The sequence below is a fragment of the Mustelus asterias genome, chromosome 19 (genome assembly GCF_964213995.1).
Source record: "Mustelus asterias chromosome 19, sMusAst1.hap1.1, whole genome shotgun sequence".
Taxonomy (NCBI): domain Eukaryota; kingdom Metazoa; phylum Chordata; class Chondrichthyes; order Carcharhiniformes; family Triakidae; genus Mustelus; species Mustelus asterias.
Window position 1 is genome coordinate 3,188,819 of NC_135819.1, and position 20,570 is coordinate 3,209,388.

Consider the following 20,570-nt stretch of genomic DNA (forward strand, 5'->3'; position numbering starts at 1 on the left):
CACCGCTGGATGGTCACCGTCCTGTCCCAGCGGGAAGCCTAGCTCTGGACAGTGAGTGAAAGTCAGCATTGCTTTAATCTCAGCAGAAGCCCCCCACCCCCAGCAGTATCTCCCCCACCCCCAGCAGTGTCTCCCCCACCCCCAGCAGTGTCTCCCTTCCTGCAGCCACACACTCAGGTCTGGTGGAATTGAAACATTTGTAAATCTTTCAAATATATTTCAATCAACCCCACTTCCCCAAGTTAGGCAAACTGTGTGACTCCAGTTCGAAGTCTGCCGTACCTTAATGATCGCGTTCTGTCTCTCCTGGAAGTTGGCGAAGGAGATGATTGAGGGGAGAACAGCGTCTGCCAAAGCCATGCCGAGTCCAGGGTGGGGGGGGTAGGTGACCACCACCTTGTCCCCTTGCTGGGAAAGGGAGCAGCTTCTCTGATGTGGCTGCACTCCCTGTGTCTGCCTCTTCCTTTACTGACTGCTCACTCTCTCTGCGTGTGTGTCACACACAACCACCTCTCCCTTTCCGACCTCAAGAAGCCTCTCAGCAACAGGTTAAACTCTCTATTTTCTTTTCTCTCTTCCCCCTTCCTGGGGGGGCTGTACTTAACCCTGATTAATATTCACACATGATTTAAATAGACTTCAAATATTAATGAAAGTTTTTGCTGGCAAAGGGCGGTGCCAGTCAATGGCAACTTATGAAATTGACACATCCCTCCCTCCCTCCTCCTCCTCCAAAACCAGTGTTTGAAATTGTGAAACTTTTTGTGAACTTTTTTTTCACAGCTTTTTGGAGAAAAGGCACTTTATATAGCGGCAGGATTCCTGCAGCACTTTTAAATCTGTTAATGTTGACAAGATGATTTAGGAAGTGTTGTATTTTGAACTAACTTTGCTTGCTGAATGTACGAGCACAGAGGGAGGCGATTTGGCCCATCCTTGCCAGTGCTGGCCCCTTTTTACAGGAGTTCACAGAATCCCTACAGTGCAGAAAGAGGCCATTTGGCCCATCGCGCCTGCACCCACAACAATCCTACCCCATAACCCCGCACGTTTAGCCTGCTAATCTGGTTGGACTTTAACCTGGTGTTGTGGGACTTCTTACTGTATTACTCCAGTCCAACACTGGCATCTCCACAATCTGGTTAGGCGCATTGGCCATGCTAAATTCTCCCTCAATGTACCTGAACAGGCACCGGAGTGTGGTGACTAGGGGATTTTCACAGTAACTTCATTGCAGTGTTAATGTAAGCCTACTTGTTGTTAATAAATAAATTGTATTTTATAATCCCCCCGCACTAAGGGGGAATTTAGCATGGCCAATCAACCTAACCCGCACATCTTTGAACTGTGGAAGGAAACCGGAGCACCTGGAGGAAACCCACACAGACATGGGGAGAATGTGCAGTCACACTGACAGTCACTCGAGGCCAGAATTGAACCGGGTCCCTGGCGTTGTGAGGCAATTTGCAAACACAATTAGTTGTCTAATTGTATCCCCCCATGAGTTTCCACATCACCCTGCAATCTTGTTTCACTTTTTTCTTTTTTTCAACTGTTGACCAATTCCTTTTTGAATATTACCATTAAATTGAGTTTTACCACTCTTTCCAGTCACAGTGTTACAGTGGAGAAGGAGGCCACTCAGTCCATCATCACCATACTGGCTGGCTCTCAAAATGAGCATTGTTCCTGGTGCCACCTTCTCTCCGTAACCCAACAGATTCTTTCCTTTTCAAATCATCATCTAATTCCCTCTGCAGGGGTGGCACACTGGTTGGCATTGCTGCCTTTCAGATATACAGGTTAGGTGGATTGGCTATGTTAAGTTGCCCCTTAGTGACCAAAGATGTGCAGATTAGGTGGATTGAACATGCTAAACTTCCCCTTAGTGTCCAAAGATGTGCAGGTTAGGTGGATTGGCCATGCTAAATTCTCCCTTAATGTCCAAATATGTGCAGGTCAGGTGGATTGGCCATTCTAAATTGCCGCTTAGTGTCCAAAGATGAGCAGGTTAAGTGGATTGGGCATGCTAAATTGTCCCTTAGTGTCCAAAGATATGTGGGTTAGGTGAATTGGCCATGCTAAATTGCCCTTTAGTGTCCAAAGATGAGCAGGTTAGGTGGATTGGCCATGGTAAATTGCCTAGCAGTGGCCAAAGATGAGCAGTTTAGGTAGATTGGCCATGCTAAATTGCTCCTTAGTGTCCAAAGATGTGTAGGCTAGGTGGATTGGCCATGCTAAATTGCCCTTTAGTATCTAAAGATGGTTTAGGCGTGGAAAATGTGTGGGGATCACAGGGTTGGGCGGGGGCGGGTCTAGGTAAGATGCTCTGTTGGCGAGTTGGTGCAGGTTTGATGGGCCAAATGGTCTCTTTCTGCACTGTTGGGATTCTATGGATAGCCTGAGATTGCTCCACACTCCCAGACCCTAACCACTCGCTGTCTGAAAATGATTTGTTTTCACATTGCTTTTGCTTCTTTTGCCAATTACCTTAAATCTCTCGTTCTTGATCCTTCTGCCAATGGGAGCGGCTTCTCACGATCAACTCTGTCTGGACCCCTCACATTTTTGAATACTTCTATTCCATCTCTTAGCCTTGTGTTTAGCAAGAACAGTCCCAACCTCTCCAATCTATCCTCATAACTGAAGTGTCCCATCCCTGGAACCATTCTGCTAAACCTCTTCTGCTCTCTCTCTTCAATGCGTTCACATCCTCGCTATAGTGTGGCACCCAGAACTGTACACAATATTCCAGCCGAGGTCTAACTAGTGCCTTGTACAAGTTCAGCAGAACCTCCTTGCTCTTGTCCTCTGTGTCCTTAATAATAAAACTCAGGATACTGTCTAATAATAAAAGTAAAATACCAAAGCTGTCGGAAATCTGAAATAAAAACAGAAAACACTGGAAAAACTCAGCAGGTCTTGCAGCATCTGTGGAGAGAGAAACAGTTAACGTTTTGAGTCTGACTTGACATCATACAGACCAAAGACCATAAGACATAGGAGCAGAATGAGGCCACTCGGCCCATCGAGTCTGCTCCACCATTCAATCATGGCTGATATTTTTCTCATCCTGCCTTTTCCCCATAACCCCTGATCCCCTTATTAATCAAGAACCTATCTATCTGTCTTAAAGACACTCAATGACTCGGCCTCCACAGCCTTCTGCGGCAAAGAGTTCCACAGATTCACCACTCTCTGGCTGAAGAAATTCCTCCTCATCTCTTTTAAAGGATCGTCCCTTCAGCCTGAGGTTTTGCCCCCTGGTTCTAGTTTTTCCTACTGGTGGAAACATCCTCTCCACATCCACTCTATCCAGGCCTCGCAGTATCCTGTAAGTTTCAATAAGACCCCCCCCTCATCCTTCTAAACTCCAACAAGTGCAGACTCAGAGTCCTCAACCGTTCCTCAAACGACAAGCTCTTCATTCCAGGGATCATTCTTGTGAACCTCCTCTGGACCCTTTCCAAGGCCAGCACATCCTTTCTTAGCTATGGGGCCCAAGACTGCTCACAATACTCCAAATGGGGTCTGACCAGAGCCATGACCGAGTTAACATGAAACATTAACAGTATTTTCTCTCTCCACAGATGCTGCCAGACTGGCTGAGTTTTTCCAGCTTTTTCTATTTTAGGATATGGTATGCTTTATTAACTGCCCCATTTTTCTGCCTTGGCACCTTTCAAGCCTTAAGTACACCAGACTCATCTGCTCCTACACCCCCCGCCCCCACCCCCCCCCCCCCCCCCCCCCCCCCCGCTCCCCCCGCCGCCACCTTTAGAGTTGTACCCTTTACTTCCTACTGTCTTGTCCATTTTCGACCTACCAAAATCATAGAATCCCTACAGTGCAGAAGGAGGCCATTTGGCCCATCGAGTCTGCACCGACCACAATCACAACTCAAGCCCTATCCCCATAACCCCATGTATTTACCCTAGCTAGGTCCCCTCATAGCACTTCATATCAGCGCATTTAACTTGCATTTAAAAATAATAATTTTAACGTTCCGTCTGGCTCTTTAGGCAGGGGGAGACTTTGGGGTGTCAGGAGGTGAGTTATGTGGTAAACCACTGTTAAGCTTATTGCCTGTGTGTGTGTGTGACATGCCTGGGCATGCCCCTGCCGGCCCGGCCTGGGACTCCTCCCCCCCTAGTCCAGGTATAAAGGTGATTGCTCCCCACCCCCCCTGCCTCAGTCTCTGGACCAGTTCACCAGCATGGGTGTGCTCCAAGTCTTTTGCGAATAAAAGCCTATTTGTTCTTGCATACAAACTAGTCTTTGCTTGATTGATAGTGCATCAAGTTACTCACTTCAAGATTCCTAGCCTCTGACTTGCCTTGTATCCACACACCTGGGTCCAGTTCAGCTCCTGGTCAGTGCTAGCCTCCAGGATATTGATGAAGGATTCAGTGATGGTAATGCCATTGACTGGCAAGAGGTGATGGTTAGATCCTCTCTAGTTAGTCACTGCCTGGCACTGTGTGGCTTAAATGTCACTTGTCAGCCCAAGCCTGGATACTATTCAGGTCTTGTTGCTTGATGGAGAGAATGGAGATAATGGAGAGAATATTGGACCTCTACAATCTCTATAGCTCCAAACTACAACACATGCATTAAAGTGCAGGTTGCCACAGCAACTAAAACTCACTGAGTGATGTGTAACACACCACCATCCCATTTACGTAGTTTAAAGTTTTACGTAGTTTAAAGTTTATTTATTGGTGTCACAAGTCGGCTTACATTAACACTGCAATGAAGTTACTGTGAAAATCCCCTAGTCGCCACGCTCCTGTTCGGGTAACACTGAGGGAGAATTTAGCACGGCCAATGCACCCTAACCAGCACGTCTTTCAGACTGTGGGAGGAAACCGGAGCACCCGGAGGAAACCCACGCAGACACCGGGAGAATGTGCAGACTCCGCACAGACAAGCCGGGAATCGAACCCGGGTCCAGTGCCGGATTTGGACTTGGTGAGGCCCTCAGCTACATAAAGCCTGGAGGCCCCTTGTTAAAAAGTTACACCAAAAGGTCTCACAAAGGTGCGTACCAAAACAGGACCTTGGGTCGCCACAAAAAAATTGAAAACATAATTATGCCTTTTAATTATTTAATAGCGAGGTATTTAAAGTGAAAAATACAAATTATTTTCAAATGAATGCATTTACTGATTATTTATTTATCATGGGCGGCACGGTGGCACAGTGGTTAGCACTGCTGCTTCACAGCTCCAGGGACCTGGGTTCGATTCCCGGCTTGGGTCACTGTCTGTGTGGAGTTTGCACATTCTCCTCGTGTCTCCATGGGTTTCCTCCGGGTGCTCCGGTTTCCTCCCACAGTCCAAAGATGTGCGGGTTAGGTTGATTGGCCATGCTAAAATTGCCCTTAGTGTCCTGGGATGCGTAGGTTAGAGGGATTAGTGGGTAAATATGTAGGGATATGGGGATAGGGCCTGGGTGGGATTGTGGTCGGTGCAGACTCGATGGGCCGAATGGCCTCTTTCTGTGCTGTAGGGTTTCTAAGATTCGGCTAGCTTGATCATAGATTTTGGTAATTTTTTGAGTTGCTCTTCAAGCTGGTGCTTTCTTTTTCTTTTCTGGTATCCGCTCTTAAATGTTCTCTTCATTGTAAACCTTCTGAAATTTTGTGAGGCCTGTGTGGATTGTGAGGCCCTGAGCTGTAGCTTGTTTAGCTTATGCCTAAATCCGGCACTGCCCGGGTCCCTGGCGCTGTGAGGCAGCAGTGTGCTAACCACTGTGCCGTCGTGCCTGGTCGCCTCACAGGTAGAACGTAGTATGTTCCAGTGTCGCTCCAAAGAGTTGAGTACGTGGTCTAAGCTGACATTTCAGTGCAGTACTGGAGGAGTGCGATCCTGTCGTGAGAGCTGTCGTACAGGTGAGATGTCAAACTGAGACTCCTACTGAACCCTCAGGGTGGAAGTGAATGATTACATGACGCTATGTTGAAAAACAGCAGGGGAGTTCTTACCTTGTGTTCTCACCAATAACTATACCTCAACCAGCACCTAAAACAAATAATGTGATCATAATTTTGTGGCAATTTGTGGGATCTTGCTATGCATAAATTGGTAGTCACGTTTGCTACATCATTACAGTGCCTACACTTCAAATGTACATCACTGGCTGTACAGATAACATGAAAGGCGCTATATCAATGCAGAAAGGGTTTACAAGACTGGTTCCAAGGATGAGAAACTTCAGTTATGGAGATAGATTGGATAGGTTGGGGCTGTTCTCCTCGGAGACAAGAAGGCTAAGAGGAGATTTGATAGAGATGTTCAAAATTATGAGGGGGCTGGATAGATCGAGGATGAGAGGGACACAGGTTTAAAGTGATTTGCAAAAGGAGCAAATGTAATGTGAGGAAAACCTTTTTCACCCAGCGAGTGGTTGGGGTCTGGAATGCACTGTCTGGAAGTGTGGGGGAGGCAGGTTCAATCGAGGCATTCGAGGGGGCATTAGATGATTATTTGAATAAAAACAATGTGCAGGGGGTACGGAGGAAAGGCAGGGGGATGGAACAAAATCATGATGTTCTTTTGAATAGCCGGTACAGACACGATGGGCCAAATGGCCTCCTTCCGCACCCATAGCAATTCTGTGAAGTAAAACTTGTTTTAGTTCCGTTGCTTTTACATGAGATTTTAGCATCTCCACTTTGCATTCAGATAGCACCTTAAACATTGCAAAACATCTTCAGGCCTTTAACAAGTGTTTAACAATAGGAACTGAGCCATAGAAGGAGACACCAGGACAGGTGATGGCTTGGTCAAAGAGGTTAAGGTGCATCTTAAGGGAATAGAATGAAGTGAAAAGACTTTTTTCCGTGGGGATTCCAGAGTTTAGGCTCCCGTAGAATCTATGGTGCAGAAGGAGGCCATTTGGCCCATCGAGTCTGCACCGACCACAATCCCACCCAGGCCCTATCCCCGAAACCCCACATATTTACCCTGCTAATCCCCCTGACACTAAAGGGCAATTTAGCATGGCCAATCAACCTAACCCGCACATCTTTGGACTGTGGGAGGAAACCGGAGCACCCGGAGGAAACCCACGCAGACACGGGGAAAAGGTGCAAACTCCACACAGACAGTGACCCAGGTCCCTGGCGCTGTGAGGCAGCAGTGCTAACCACTGTGCCACTATGCCGTTAGGGAGGGAGTGCCATCCCTGAAGGTAAAGGCACAACCACCAATGGTAGAGCAATGGAAATGGAGAATGTGTGGAAGATCGTGTCGGACTGGAGGAGGTTACTGAGGTAGAGAAGGATAAGGGCAGTGTGGAAGCTGAATAGAAGGATAAAAATTCTGAAACTGAGGTGGTGTTTGACTGGGAGTGAGGGTTGGTCAGTAAGCAGAGTTGGTGGGTAAACAGGATGAGGAGCAAAGATGTGTGGGTTAGCTGGATTGGCCATGCTAAATTGTCCCTTAGTCTCAGGGGCCTAGCTAAGGTAAATGCATGGGGTTATGGGGATAGGGCCTGGGTGGGATTGTGGTCAGTGCAGACTCGATGGGCTGAATGGCCTCCTTTTGCACTGTAGGATTCTATGATTGGCCATGGGATAGGGTCGGTTGATAGGCCTGGGTAAGAGATACTTATGATGTGGAGATGCCGGCGTTGGACTGGGGTGAACACAGTAAGAGTTTTAACAACACCAGGTTAAAGTCCAACAGGTTTATTTGGTAGCAAATACCATTAGCTTTCGGAGCGCTGTTCCTTCGTCAGATGGAGTGGAAATGTGCTCTCAAACAGGGCACAGAGACACAAAATCGAGTTACAGAATACTGATTAGAATGCGAATCCCTACAGCCAACCAGATCTTAAAGATACAGACAATGTGGGTGGAGGGAGCATTAAGCACAGGTTAAAGAGATGTGTAGTGTCTCCAGACAGGATAGCCCGCAAGTCCAGGAGACAAGCTGTGGGGGTTACTGATAATGTGACATAAATCCAACATCCCGGTTTAGGCCGTCCTCATGTGTGCGGAACTTGGCTATCAGTTTCTGCTCAGCGACTCTGCGCTGTCGTGTATCGTGAAGGCCGCCTTGGAGAACGCTTACCTGAAGATCCAAGGCTGAATGCCCGTGACTGCTGAAGTGCTCCCCCACAGGAAGAGAACAGTCTTGCCTGGTGATTGTCGAGCGGTGTTCATTCATCCGTTGTCGTAGCGTCTGCATGGTTTCCCCAATGTACCATGCCTCGGGACATCCTTTCCTGCAGCGTATCAGGTAGACAACGTTGGCCGAGTTGCAAGAGTAGGTACCGTGTACCTGGTGGATGGTGTTCTCACGTGAGATGATGGCATCCATGTCGGTGATCCGACACATCTTGCAGAGGTTGCTGTGGCAGGGTTGTGTGGTGTCATGGTCACTGTTCTCCTGAAGGCTGGGTAGTTTGCTGCGGACAATGGTCTGTTTGAGGTTGCGCGGTTGTTTGAAGGCAAGAAGTGGGGGTGTGGGGATGGCCTTGTGGGGATACTTGTCAGAGAGTCAGTGCAGACGCAATGGGCTCAATGGCCTCCTTCTGCACTGTAGTGATGCTATGATTCTATGCTACGATTCCAATCCCTCTGAGCTGGTCCACACTCACCTGTGGTGTTTTGAAGTGAGAAGGTATTTAATCACTTTTTGGCCCTGGGTAACTAGTTTAGTTTATTTTGATTAGTAAGGCTTACATTAACACTGTGTGGTGGACCTCAGTTGTGCCTTTGTCCTATATGGACCACCGTTGTGTGTGTTTGTCATACCTGGACACATCCCCTTCCAGTTTGGTTCCTCCCCTCAGCACCTAGTATAAAGGTGGCTGTCTCCTCCCCCTTGTTCAGTCCAGGTCGGTTAATTGTTGGGATCTGCTCCTGATTCTGTTGTGAATAAAATTGATGCGCTATCAATAAGGCGAAAGACTACCGATATGCCAATATAAGTGTAGGCTTTTATTCACAACAGAATCAGGAGCAGATCCCAACAATTAACCGACCTGGACTGAACAAGGGGGAGGAGACAGCCACCTTTATACTAGGTGCCGAGGGGAGGAACCAAACTGGAAGGGGATGTGTCCAGGTATGACAAACACACACAACGGTGGTCCATATAGGACAAAGGCACAACTGAGGTCCACCACACACTGCAATGAAGTTACTGTGAAAGTCCCGAGTTGCCAGACTCTGGCACCTGTTCGAGTACACTGAGGGAGAATTTAGCGTGGACAATCCATCTAACCAACACGTCTTTCGGACTGTGGGAGGAAACTGGAGCGCCCGGACAAAACCCATGCAGACACAAGTAGAAGGTGCAAACTCCACGGAGACAGTGACCCAAGCTGGGAATCGAACCCAGGTCCCTGATGCTGTGAGGGAACTAGATGGAAATGAGATATTGGGTATTCGCGTTCAAGCACAAAGAGTTGTTCCCCATGCCCCAGAAATTGGCACAGCTGGATTTTCACCGGGTATGCAGTGGGCATGATGCATGGACAGGTCACATCTCTACCTGACAGCGTACATTGCTGGTACTGAAAGCATGCGTTAGTACATTGTACCATTTGAGTGTCTCCAGTTCCAGTAACAACACCATTTCAGTCACTTTAAGTCAGATCTTGTATCAGAAACTGAGCCAACTTATTGCATAATCATTCCATTCAGATGTTGTACAGAATAGCTAGGAAGGTGTGTCCCCATATGGTGTCAACACATTCGCAACTACTCTTTGTTCACTGTTTTAATACAGTACACTGCTTCATACAGACAGGCACCTGGAGTTTAAATCCCTTTTTTTCATTCTTTCACTGGGGTGGCACGGTGGTTCGCACTGCTGCCTCACAGCGCAAGGGACCCGGGTTCAATTGAGTCACTGTGTGGAGTCTGCACATTCTCCCCGTGTCTGCGTGGGTTTCCTCCGTGTGCTCCGGTTTCCTCCCATAATCTGGTTAGGTGCATTGGCCATGCTAAATTCTCCCTGAACAGGCATCAGAGTGCGGTGACAAGGGGATTTTCACAGTAACTTCATTGCACTGTTAATGTAAGCCTACTTGTGACACTAATAAACAAACTTAAACTTAAATAAACTGAAACTGGATGTGGGCATCGCTGGCAAGGGCAGCGTTTAGTGCCCATCCCTAGTTGCCGTTGAGAAGGTGGTGGTGAGCTGCCTTCTTGAACCCGTTGCAGTCCATGAGATGTAGGTACACCCACAGTGCTGTTAGGGAGGGAATTCCAGGATTTTGACCCAGCCACAGTGAAGGAACAGCCGATATATTTCCAAGTTGGTGAGTGGCTTGGAGGGGAACTTGCAGGTGGGGGTGGTGTTCCCATGTATCTGCTGCCCTTGTCCTTCTAGATGGAAGTGGTCGTGAGTTCGTAAGGTGCTGTTGAAGAAACCTTGGCAAGTCATTGCAGTGCACCTTGCAGATGGTACACACGGCTGCCATTGTGTGCCAATGGCGGAGGGGGTGAATGTTGAAGGTGGTGGATGGGGTGTCAAGCAAGCGGGGGCTACGTTCTCCTGGTTGGCATTGAACTTCTTGAGCCTTATCGGAGCCGCAGTCATCCAGTCAAGTGGAGAGTGTTTACGCTGCATTGGCTCATCGAATCCCTACAGAAGGAGGCCATTTGGCCCATCGAGGCTGCACTGACAACAATCCCACCCAGGCCCTGTCCTCGTAAACCCACGTATTTATCCTGTTAATCCCCTTGACGCTAAGGGGCAATTTAGCATGGCCAATCCACCTAACTTGACACCTTTAGACACTAAGGGGCAACTTAGCATGGCCAATCCACCTAACTTGACATCTTTAGACACTAAGGGGCAATTTAGCATGGCCAATCCACCTAACTTGACATCTTTAGACACTATGGGACAATTTAGCATGGCCAATCCGCCTAACCTACACATCTTTGGACACTAAGGGACAATTTAGCATGGCCAATCCGCCTAACCTACACACCTTTGGACACTAAGGGGCAATTTAGCATGGCCAATCCACCTAACCCGCACATCTTTGGACTGTGGGAGGAAATCAGAGCACCCAGATGACACCCATGCAGACACGGGGAGAATGTGCAAAATCCACACAGATAGCTGCCCGAGGCTGGAAATTGAACCCGGGTCCCTGGCGTTGTGAGGCAGCAGCGCTAACCACTGTGCCACCTTGCCGCCCTGACTCCAGTTAGTTGGCACCTGGAGCACCATGGCTGGCTTCACTCTATTCATACTGAGAAGGGGAAAGATCCGCCATTGTGGGGACTCCGCATCATCCCCCAGCACATAAGGTTGAGATTTCCGATGACTGTCCAGATTGATTTGATTTGATTTATTATTGTCACATGTATTGGGATACAGTGAAATGTATTGTTTCTTGCGCGCTATACAGACAAAGCATACCATTCATAGAGAAGGAAACGAGAGAGTGCAGAATGTAGTGTTACAGTCATAGCTAGGGTGTAGAGAAAGATCAACTTAAGGCAAGGTAAATCCATTCAAAAGTCTGACAGCAGCAGGGAAGAAGCTGTTCTTGAGTCGGTTGGTACGTGACCTCAGACTTTTGTATCTTTTTCCCGATGGAAGAAGGTGGAAGAGAGAATGTCCGGGGTGCGTGGGGTCCTTAATTATGCCGGTTGCTTTTCCGAGGCAGTGTGAAGCGTAGACAGAGTCAATGGATGGGAGGCTGGTTTGCGTGATGGATTGGGCTACATTCACGACCTTTTGTAGTTTCTTGCGGTCTTGGGCAGAGCAGGAGCCAGACCAAGCTGTGATACAGCCAGAAAGAATGCTTTCTATGGTGCATCTGTAAAAGTTGGTGAGAGTCGTAGCTGACATGCCAAATTTCCTTAGTCTTCTGAGAAAGTAGAGGCGTTGGTGGGCTTTCTTAACTATAGTGTCAGCATGGGGGGACCAGGACAGGTTGTTGGTGATCTGGACACTTAAAAACTGGAAGCTCTCGACCCTTTCTACTTCGTCCCCATTGATGTAGACAGGGGCATGTTCTCCTTTACGCTTCCTGAAGTCGATGATAATCTCCTTCGTTTTGTTGACATTGAGGGAGAGATTATTGTTGCCGCACCAGTTCACCAGATTCTCTATCTCATTCCTGTACTCTGTCTCGTCATTGTTTGAGATCTGACCCACTATGGTGGTGTCATCAGCAAACCTGAAAATCGAATTGGAGGGGAATTTGACCACTCAGTCATAGGTGTATAAGGAGTATAGCAGGGGGCTGAGAACACAACCTTGTGGGGCACCGGTGTTGAGGATGATCGTGGAGGAGGTGTTGTTGCCCATCCTTACTGATTGTGGTCTGTGAGTTAGGAAGTTCAGGATCCAGTCGCAGAGGGAGGTGCCGAGGCCCAGGCCACGGAGTTTGGAGATGAGTTTTGTGGGAATAATGGTGTTGAAGGCTGAGCTGTAGTCAATAAATAGGAGTCTGACATAGGTGTCCTTGTTATCTAGGTGTTCCAGGGTTGAGTGCAGAGCCAGGGAGATGGCATCTGCTGTGGACCTGTTGCGGCGATAGGCAAACTGTAGTGGATCCAGGTAGTCCGGGAGGCTGGAATTGATTCGTGCCATGACTAACCTTTCAAAACACTGATGGACGTCAGAGCCACCGGCCGATAGTCATTAAGGCACGCTGCCTGTTTTTTCTTAGGTACCGGGATGATAGTCATCTTCTTGAAGCAGATAGGGACCTCAGATTGTTGTAAAGAGAGGTTGAAGATGTCTGTGAATATCCCTGCCAGCTGATCCACGCAGGATCTGAGTGTTCGTCCAGATACCCCATCCGGGCCAGTTGTTTTCTGTAGGTTGACCTTCGAGAAAGCTGCTCTGACATCAGCAATGGTGACCCCAGATACAGATTCATCCAGGGCTTCCAGGGTGGAGGACATGCTCTCGCTGACCTCTTGCTCAAAACGGGCACAGAATACATTGAGCTCATCAGGGAGGGGTGCGCTGGTGCCAGTGATTTTACATGCCTTCATCTTGTAGCCTGTTAAGTCTTGCAGATCTTGCCATCGTTGGCGGGGGTCGGTGTGGCTAGCCTGGGACTCTAGCTGGGTCCGGTATTGTCTTTTGGCATCTTTGATGGATCTCCTTGGATCGTATCTGGCTTTCTTGTGTAGGTCAGGGTCGCCTGACTTGAATGCCTCAGACCTGGACTTCAGCCAGCTGTGGATATCCCTGTTCATCCATGGTTTCCGGTTGGGGAACACACGGATTTGCTTTCTTGGCACAGTCTTCTACACACTTACTGATGCAGTCAGGCATTAGCCTGATGTTCAGGCTGGTCACAGAGTTTTTAAATACTGACCAGTCCACTGACTCCAAGCAGTCCCATAGGAGATCATCCGATTTCTCAGACCAGCATTGCACGAGTCTCTTTGATGGATTCTCCCGCTTCAGCTTTTGCTTGTAAGCCGGGAGCAGGAGCACAGCCTTGTGGTCTGATTTGCCAAAGTGTGGGCGGGCGATAGAGCGGGAGGCATGTTTGATATTTGTGTAGCAGTGGTGTGGGATGTTTGGGATTCTGGTGGAACAGGAGATGTGTTGGTGATAACTTAGTAGAATACTCTTGAGCTTGGCCTGATTGAAGTCTCCGGGCCATGATGAACAAGGCCTCGGGATGTTTCGCCTCAAGGCTATTTGTGGTGGTGTATATTTCGTCCAGCGTGGTCTTCATGTCCGCATGTGGTGGGATATAAACTGCCATCAGGATAACGGAGGTGAACTCCCGTGGAAGGTAGTAGGCGGCATTTTAGCGTCAGGTATTCTAGGCCTGGGAAGCAGAAAGTTGCCAGTGTTGCTATGTCTAGGCACCACAAGGTGTTGATTACAAAACAGACCCCACCTCCCCTTGCCTTGCCTGAGGCCGCTGTGCGGTCCATTCGATGGATTGAGAAGCTCTCTGGTTGTAGGGCACTGTCCGGTGAAGCAGGAGTGAGCCATGTCTCCATGAAACAGAGCACACAGCAGTCCCTCAGTTCTCTTTGGAAAGTGAGTCTGGCTCTAAGTTCGTCGAGCTTGTTTTCCAGAGATTGGACATTAGCAAGGGGTAAGCTGGGGGGGGGGGGGGGGTGGTCTATTCTGTGCGGGTTAGGTGGATTGGCCATGCTAAATTGCCCCTTAGTGTCCAAAGATGTGTAAATTAGGTGAAAGTTACTATTTGAAACAAAACTGTGCTGTCAATGATGGAGTTCCCCATTTTTCTCTGTTCTTTGTTAATTGGTGTTCTGGAGGAGATGATACCATGTGGACAACATTTGATTTGATTTTGATTTGATTTATTATTGTCACATGTATTAACATACACTGAAAGGTATTGTTTCTTGCGCGCTGTACAGACAAAACATACCGTTCATAGAGAAGGAAAGGAGAGAGTGCAGAATGTAGTGTCACAGTCATAGCTAGGGTGCAGAGAAAGATCAAATTAATGCGAGGTAGGTCCATTCAAAGGTCTGATGGCAGCAGGGAAGAAGCTGTTCTTGAGTCAGTTGGTATATGTTCTTAGACTTTTCTATATTTTTCCTGACGGGAGAAGGTGGAAGAGAGAATGTCCGGGGTGCGTGGGGTCCTTGATTACGCTGGCTGCTTTGCCGAGGTAGCGGGAAGTGTAGACAGAGTCAATGGATGGGAGGCTGGTTTGAGTGATGGACTGGGCTTCGTTCACGACCCTTTGGAGTTTCTTACGGTCTTGGACAGAGCAGGAGCCATACCAAGCTGTGATACAACCAGAAAGAATGTTGGAAGTTCTTGAGCATTCACATCCTCTTGTGTATCTCCCCAACTCCTGTGTATCGCATATTCCTTTCACCAACAGTCCATCCTGATGGCCATGTTTTCTGGGCACCACAACTCCTTCTAATCTCTCCACCTCTCTGCTTTCCCCTAAAAGATCCTCCTTAAAACTCACCTCTAAGGATAAGCATTTAACTGCTCTGTCCTTCTAACATCACCATCTTTGAATCTGTTTTGTCTGTTTACACCTCTGTGAATCATAGAAACCCTGACAGTGCAGAAGAGGCCATTCAGCCCATTGAGTCTGCACTGACTCTCTGGCAGAATATCTTACCCAGACCCTCTCCCCCACCCTATCCCCGTAACCCCACACATTTCCCACGGCTAATCCACCTAACTTGCACATCTTTGGACACTAAGGGACAATTTAACATGGCTAATCCACCTAACCTGCACATCTTTGGACACTAAGGGACAATTTAGCATGGCTAATCCCTCTTACCTGCACATCTTGGAACACTAAGGGGCAATATATCACGGCCAATCCACCTAACCTACACATCTTTAGACACTAAGGGCAATTTAGCATGGCCAATCCACCTAACCTACAGATCTTTGGGACACGATGGGACAATTTAGCATGGGCAATCCCCCTAACCCACACATCTTTGGACACTAAGGGGCAATTTAGCATGGCCAATCCACCTAACCTGCACATCTTGGAACACTAAGGGGCAATTGAGCACGGCCAATTCATTAAACCTAGACATCTTGGGACACTAAGGGGCAATTTAGCATGGCCAATCCTCTTAACCTAGACGTCTTTGGACACTGAGGGGCAATTTGGCATGGCCAATCCACCTAACGTGCACATCTTTGGACTGTGGGAAGAAACCGGAACACCCGAAGGAAACCCACGCAGACACCGGGAGAACCGTGTGAACTCCACACAGACCGTGACCCAAGCCAGGAATTGAACCCGGGTCCCCCCTGGCTCTGTGAGGCAGCAGTGCTAACCACTGTGACACCGCGGCTGACACCCTGGAATGAGTGCTGCACAGGGTAAGGTTGACCCCAAGAGTTTTCATTTCTTGATGTATTATCCTCAACACCTTCCCAGGTACTGTCCGCAGTGGAGTTGTTCTCTCAGGCCACCTACAGAATTAATTCCTACTTTATGCTTCTTTGCAACTGTTGTTGGCCTTGAGCACTCCCAGAACAGAATCACACATTCAATGTTAAAAAAGCTCTCTCTACCCTGCCCAATCTCAGCCAATCTGAGCCTCTTGATAAAGATTGAGAACAAGACATTGACTGGCACATTGAAGCTCTTGCACTGTAATCCTGCTCCAGTTTATACTCACACACTTTCTCTTCCACAGGATAAATTTACCCACATCTGCCAACCATCGGAGATAAACCCCCTTATTTCATTGGATAAAAGCAAATTACTGCGGATGCTGGAATCGGAAACCAAAAGAAAAAATGCTGGAAAATGCTGGAAAAAAAAATGGCAAATGGAATTTAATGCAGACAAGTGTGAGATATTGCACTTTGGAAGGACAAACCAAAGAAGAACGTACAGGGTAAATGGTAGGACTCTGAAGAGTGCAGTTGAACAGAGGGATCTGGGAATACAGGTACAGAATTCCCTAAAAGTGACGTCACAGGTGGATAGGGTCATAAAGAGTGCCTTTGGTACATTGGCCTTTATAAATCGGAGTATCGAGTATAAAAGTTGGAGTGTTATGGTAAGGTTATATAAGGCATTGGTGAGGCCGAATTTGGAGTATTGTGTACAGTTTTGGTCACCTAGTTACAGGAAGGATGTAAATAAGATTGAAAGAGTGCAGAGAAGGTTCACAAGGATGTTGCCGGGACTTGAGAAGCTGAGTTACAGAGAGAGATTGAATAGGTTCTGACTTTATTCCCTGGAGCGTAGAAGATTGAGGGGAGATTTGATAGAGGTGTATAAGATTTTGATGGGTATAGATAGAGTGAATGCAAGCAGGCTTTTTCCGCTGAGGCGAGGGGAGAAAAAAACCAGAGGGCATGGGTTAAGGGTGAAAGGAGAAAAGTTTAAAGGGAATATTAGGGGGGGCTTCTTCATGCAGAGAGTGGTGGGAGTGTGGAATGAGCTGCCGGATAAAGTGGTAAATGCGGGGTCACTTGTAACATTTAAGAAAAACTTGGACGGGTTCATGGATGAGAGGGGTGTGGAGGGATATGGTCCAAGTGCAGGTCAGTGGGACTAGGCAAAAAATGGTTCAGCACAGACAAGAAGGGCCAAAAGGCCTGTTTCTGAGCTGTAATTTTCTATGGTTCTATGGTTCTAATCTCAGCGGGTCTGGCAGCATCTGTGGAGAGAAAAGGGCTGATGTTTTGAGTCTGGATGACCAGCTTTGACAGAGGGTCATCTGGACTCGAAACATCAGCTCTTTTCTCTCCTTACAGATGCTGCCAGACCTGCTGAGATTTTCCAGCGGTTTCTCTTTTGGTCCCCTTATTTCATTAGACTTTTCTTTCACCTCCTTCTCCAACCTTTCCCGTATCTTCTTTGATTGCTCACTCACTTTCTTTCACTTTCTCTCTCTCTCCGTCTTGTCCTTGTTTCTCTCCTTTATATCAGCAATGAAACAAAAGTGGACCATTGTGCCAACTGAAACATTGGGATATCAGCTGAGGGCGGGGTTGAATGTGGCAGTGATGTTCCGTCCACATTATGAAGAACCACAGCTGCCCCACAATAGTACCCAGAAAAATAGTGTAGACATATAAATACCAGGGCTAAAAGAGCAAGGTTAGAGGCTGGGAATCCTGCGGCGACTAACTCACCTCCTGACTCCCCAAAGCCTGTCCACCATCTACAAGGCACAAGTCAGGAGTGTGATGGAATACTGCCCACTTGCCTGGATGGATGCAGCTCCAACAACACTCAAGAAGTGCGACATAAGGTGGCACGGCGGCACAGTGGTTAGCACTGCTGCCTCACACCGCCAGGGACCCGGGTTCAATTCCCGGCTTGGGTCACTGTCGGTACAGAGTTTGCAAGTTCTCCCCAGCTGGAATTTTACCGGCACAGAAGATTCACAGAACAGCATTCTCCGTTGGCCTCGGAAGGGTTCTTATAAGCCTCGGGCAAGGGAGGCGATAAAATTCTGGTTTCCGTGTCTGCGTGGTTCTCCTCCGGGCGCTCCGGTTTCCTCCCACAGTCCGAAAGACGTGCTGGTTAGGGTGCATTGGCCGTGCTAAATTCTCCCTCAGTGTCCCCAAACAGGCGCCAGAGTGTGGCGACTAGGGGATTTTCACAGTAACTTCATTGCAGTGTTAATGTAAGCCTACTTGTCACACTAAGAAATAAACTTTAAACTATCCAGGACAAAGCAGCCCGTTTGATTGGCATCCTATCCATCACCATCAACATCCATTCCCTTCACCACCAACACACATTGGCAGCCATGTGTACCATCCACAAGATGCACTGTAGCAACTCACCAAGGCTCCTTAGACACCCCCACCTTCCAAACCCAGCAACTTGGTCATCTGGAAGGACAAGGGCAGCAGACACATGAGAATCCCTCTACCTGCAAATTCCTCTCCATGTCGCATACACCACCCTGACTTGGAAATCTATCACCGTCCCATTGTTGTCTCTGGGTTACAGAGTCATAGAGGTTCACAGCATGGAAACAGGCCCTTCGGCCCAACTTGTCCATGCTGCCCTTTTTCTTTAACCACTAAGCTAGTCCTAATTGTCCATGTTTGGTCCATATCCCTCTATACCAATCTTACCCATGTAACTGTCTAAATGTTTTTTAAAAGACAAAATTGTACCCGCCTCTATTACACCTGAGGCCAGAGGGCCAATTGTAACAACAATGGCAATATTAGCTGTCAGGGCAATTGTTTTGATTTGATTTGATTTGATTTATTATTGTCACATGTATTAGTATACAGTGAAAAGTATTATTTCTTGCGCTCTATACAGACAAAGCATACCGTTCATAGAGAAGGAAAGGAGAGAGTGCAGAATGAAGTGTTACAGTCACAGCTAGGGTGTAGAGAAAGATCAACTTAATGTGAGGTAGGTTCATTCAAAAGTCTGATGGCAGCAGGGAAGAAGCTGTTCTTGAGTTGGTTGGTACGTGACTTCAGACTTTTGTATCTTTTTCCTGACAGAAGAAGGTGGAAGAGAGAATGTCCGGGGTGCGTGGGGTCCTTAATTATGCTGGCTGCTTTGTCGAGGCAGCGGGAAGTGTAGACAGAGTCAATGGATGGGAGGCTGGTTTGCGTGATGGATTGGGCTACATTCACGACCTTTTGTTGTTCCTTGCGAGTCTTGGGCAGAGCAGGAGCCATACCAAGCTGTGATACAACCAGAAAGAATGCCTTCTATGGTACATCTGTAAAGGTTGGTGAGTGTCATAGCTGACATGCCAAATTTCCTTCATCTTCTGAGAAAGTAGAGGCGTTGGTGGGCTTTCTTAACTATAATGAGAGCCAAACATGCTGAGAACTTTGGTCAAGTTACAATTAAACACAGGTGCTGGTTAGAAGGCTGTTGCAAGTTGTGACCTGGCCTGTGAGCTGTGACCTGACGCTTCCTGCGTTGACCAAATAAGGATGGTTGTTTGGACTGTGCTAGACACATAGGAACCACTATTCCCATATATGGTGAGGCTATGAAATTTACCTGCAGCTTGGTATCAACATTTGGGAGTTGTTTACGAGTAACTCCATTGGCCATGATCGAACAGCGTGATTGGTTTCCGATGATATCATTGGCTGAGTGCCAGAGAACTTTCTGGAAGATTGGGAATGTTTGGGGATAAAGAGATGTGTTTCAGCCTTTGTCCCCAGCAACGACTTGAGAACCACCAGCGCAAGTATGCGCTGGAGAACACCTTCAGAGAAGAACCACGAGGAAGAATCTATATTGGGGACGGACCTGGCCAGTTCGTTCAGAACCGGGGCAGTATTTGTTTTCAGTTAAAGAGTTAAAAGTTTAGAGTTAAAGTTAGAATTGAAATGAAAGAGTTAACATTGTAACTGTAGTGGGTTTATGAGTTTTGGCACCTAAAGTGTTGAAGAAACAAAAGTTTGTTCAAGTGAATTTGTGTCAACTCCTGTCCTTTGGTTTGTTATACTAAACTATGTACCCGGAAAGAGATTTAAGTTGAAAGCCAGATAATAGGTCTCTGTAGCATACATTTTTCATATCTATTGCTTTATTATTAGTAATATGGCCTGAAAGACATTGAAATCAGATTCAACAATAACTATGAAACTGGGAGAGATTTGTGGGGCTGAGGATTAAGAGATCCAATTGAATAATTCTTTCCAAGGGTTGCACAGGCATGATGGGCCGAATGGCCTCCTTTTGCGCTTTCTGTTTTTTTTATTCAATTGTGGGACATGGGTGTCGCTGGCTGGGCCAACATTTATTGCCCATCCCTAGTTGCCTAAGGGCAGTTGAGAGTCACCCACATTGCTGTGGCTCTGGAGTCACATGTAGGCCAGACCAGGTAAGGACGGCAGATTTCCTTCCCTAAAGCACATTAGTGAACCAGATGGGTTTTTACGACAATCGACAATACTTTCATCAGCAGATTCTTAAATCCAAATATTTTTTATTGAGTTCAAAGTCCACCATCTGCCATGGCAGATTCGAACCCAGGTCCCCAGAACATTAGCTGGATTAATAGTCTCACAATAATGCCACTAGGCCTCTCTTGATTCTTTCTACTGGGCTATCCAAATAATTGACCTGGATAATCGGGGAGGTGTTGCCGCTTACACAGCTCTTGGCATGAGGAAACCAGCATTCAA

General features: G+C 47.5%; 2 protein-coding genes across 4 annotated transcripts in view; one reads left to right on the forward strand and one right to left on the reverse strand.

Moving 5' to 3' along the window:
* LOC144507688 (Krueppel-like factor 1) overlaps window positions 1–667 on the reverse strand; it is a 43,142-nt gene extending 42,475 nt beyond the window's left edge. For 2 of the 3 annotated variants that reach the window (XR_013500124.1, XM_078234879.1), the window contains exon 1: window positions 283–667. Coding sequence is in view for 1 of the 3 variants with exons in the window: in XM_078234879.1 (XP_078091005.1) it covers window positions 283–360 (78 nt within the window). In the remaining 2 variants the exon portion in view is untranslated. The remainder of the gene's footprint in view (window positions 1–282) is intronic. The other variant, XR_013500125.1, reaches the window with a different exon arrangement.
* cc2d1a (coiled-coil and C2 domain containing 1A) overlaps window positions 1–20,570 on the forward strand; it is a 493,461-nt gene that overhangs the window by 421,479 nt on the left and 51,412 nt on the right. The window lies entirely within an intron of this gene.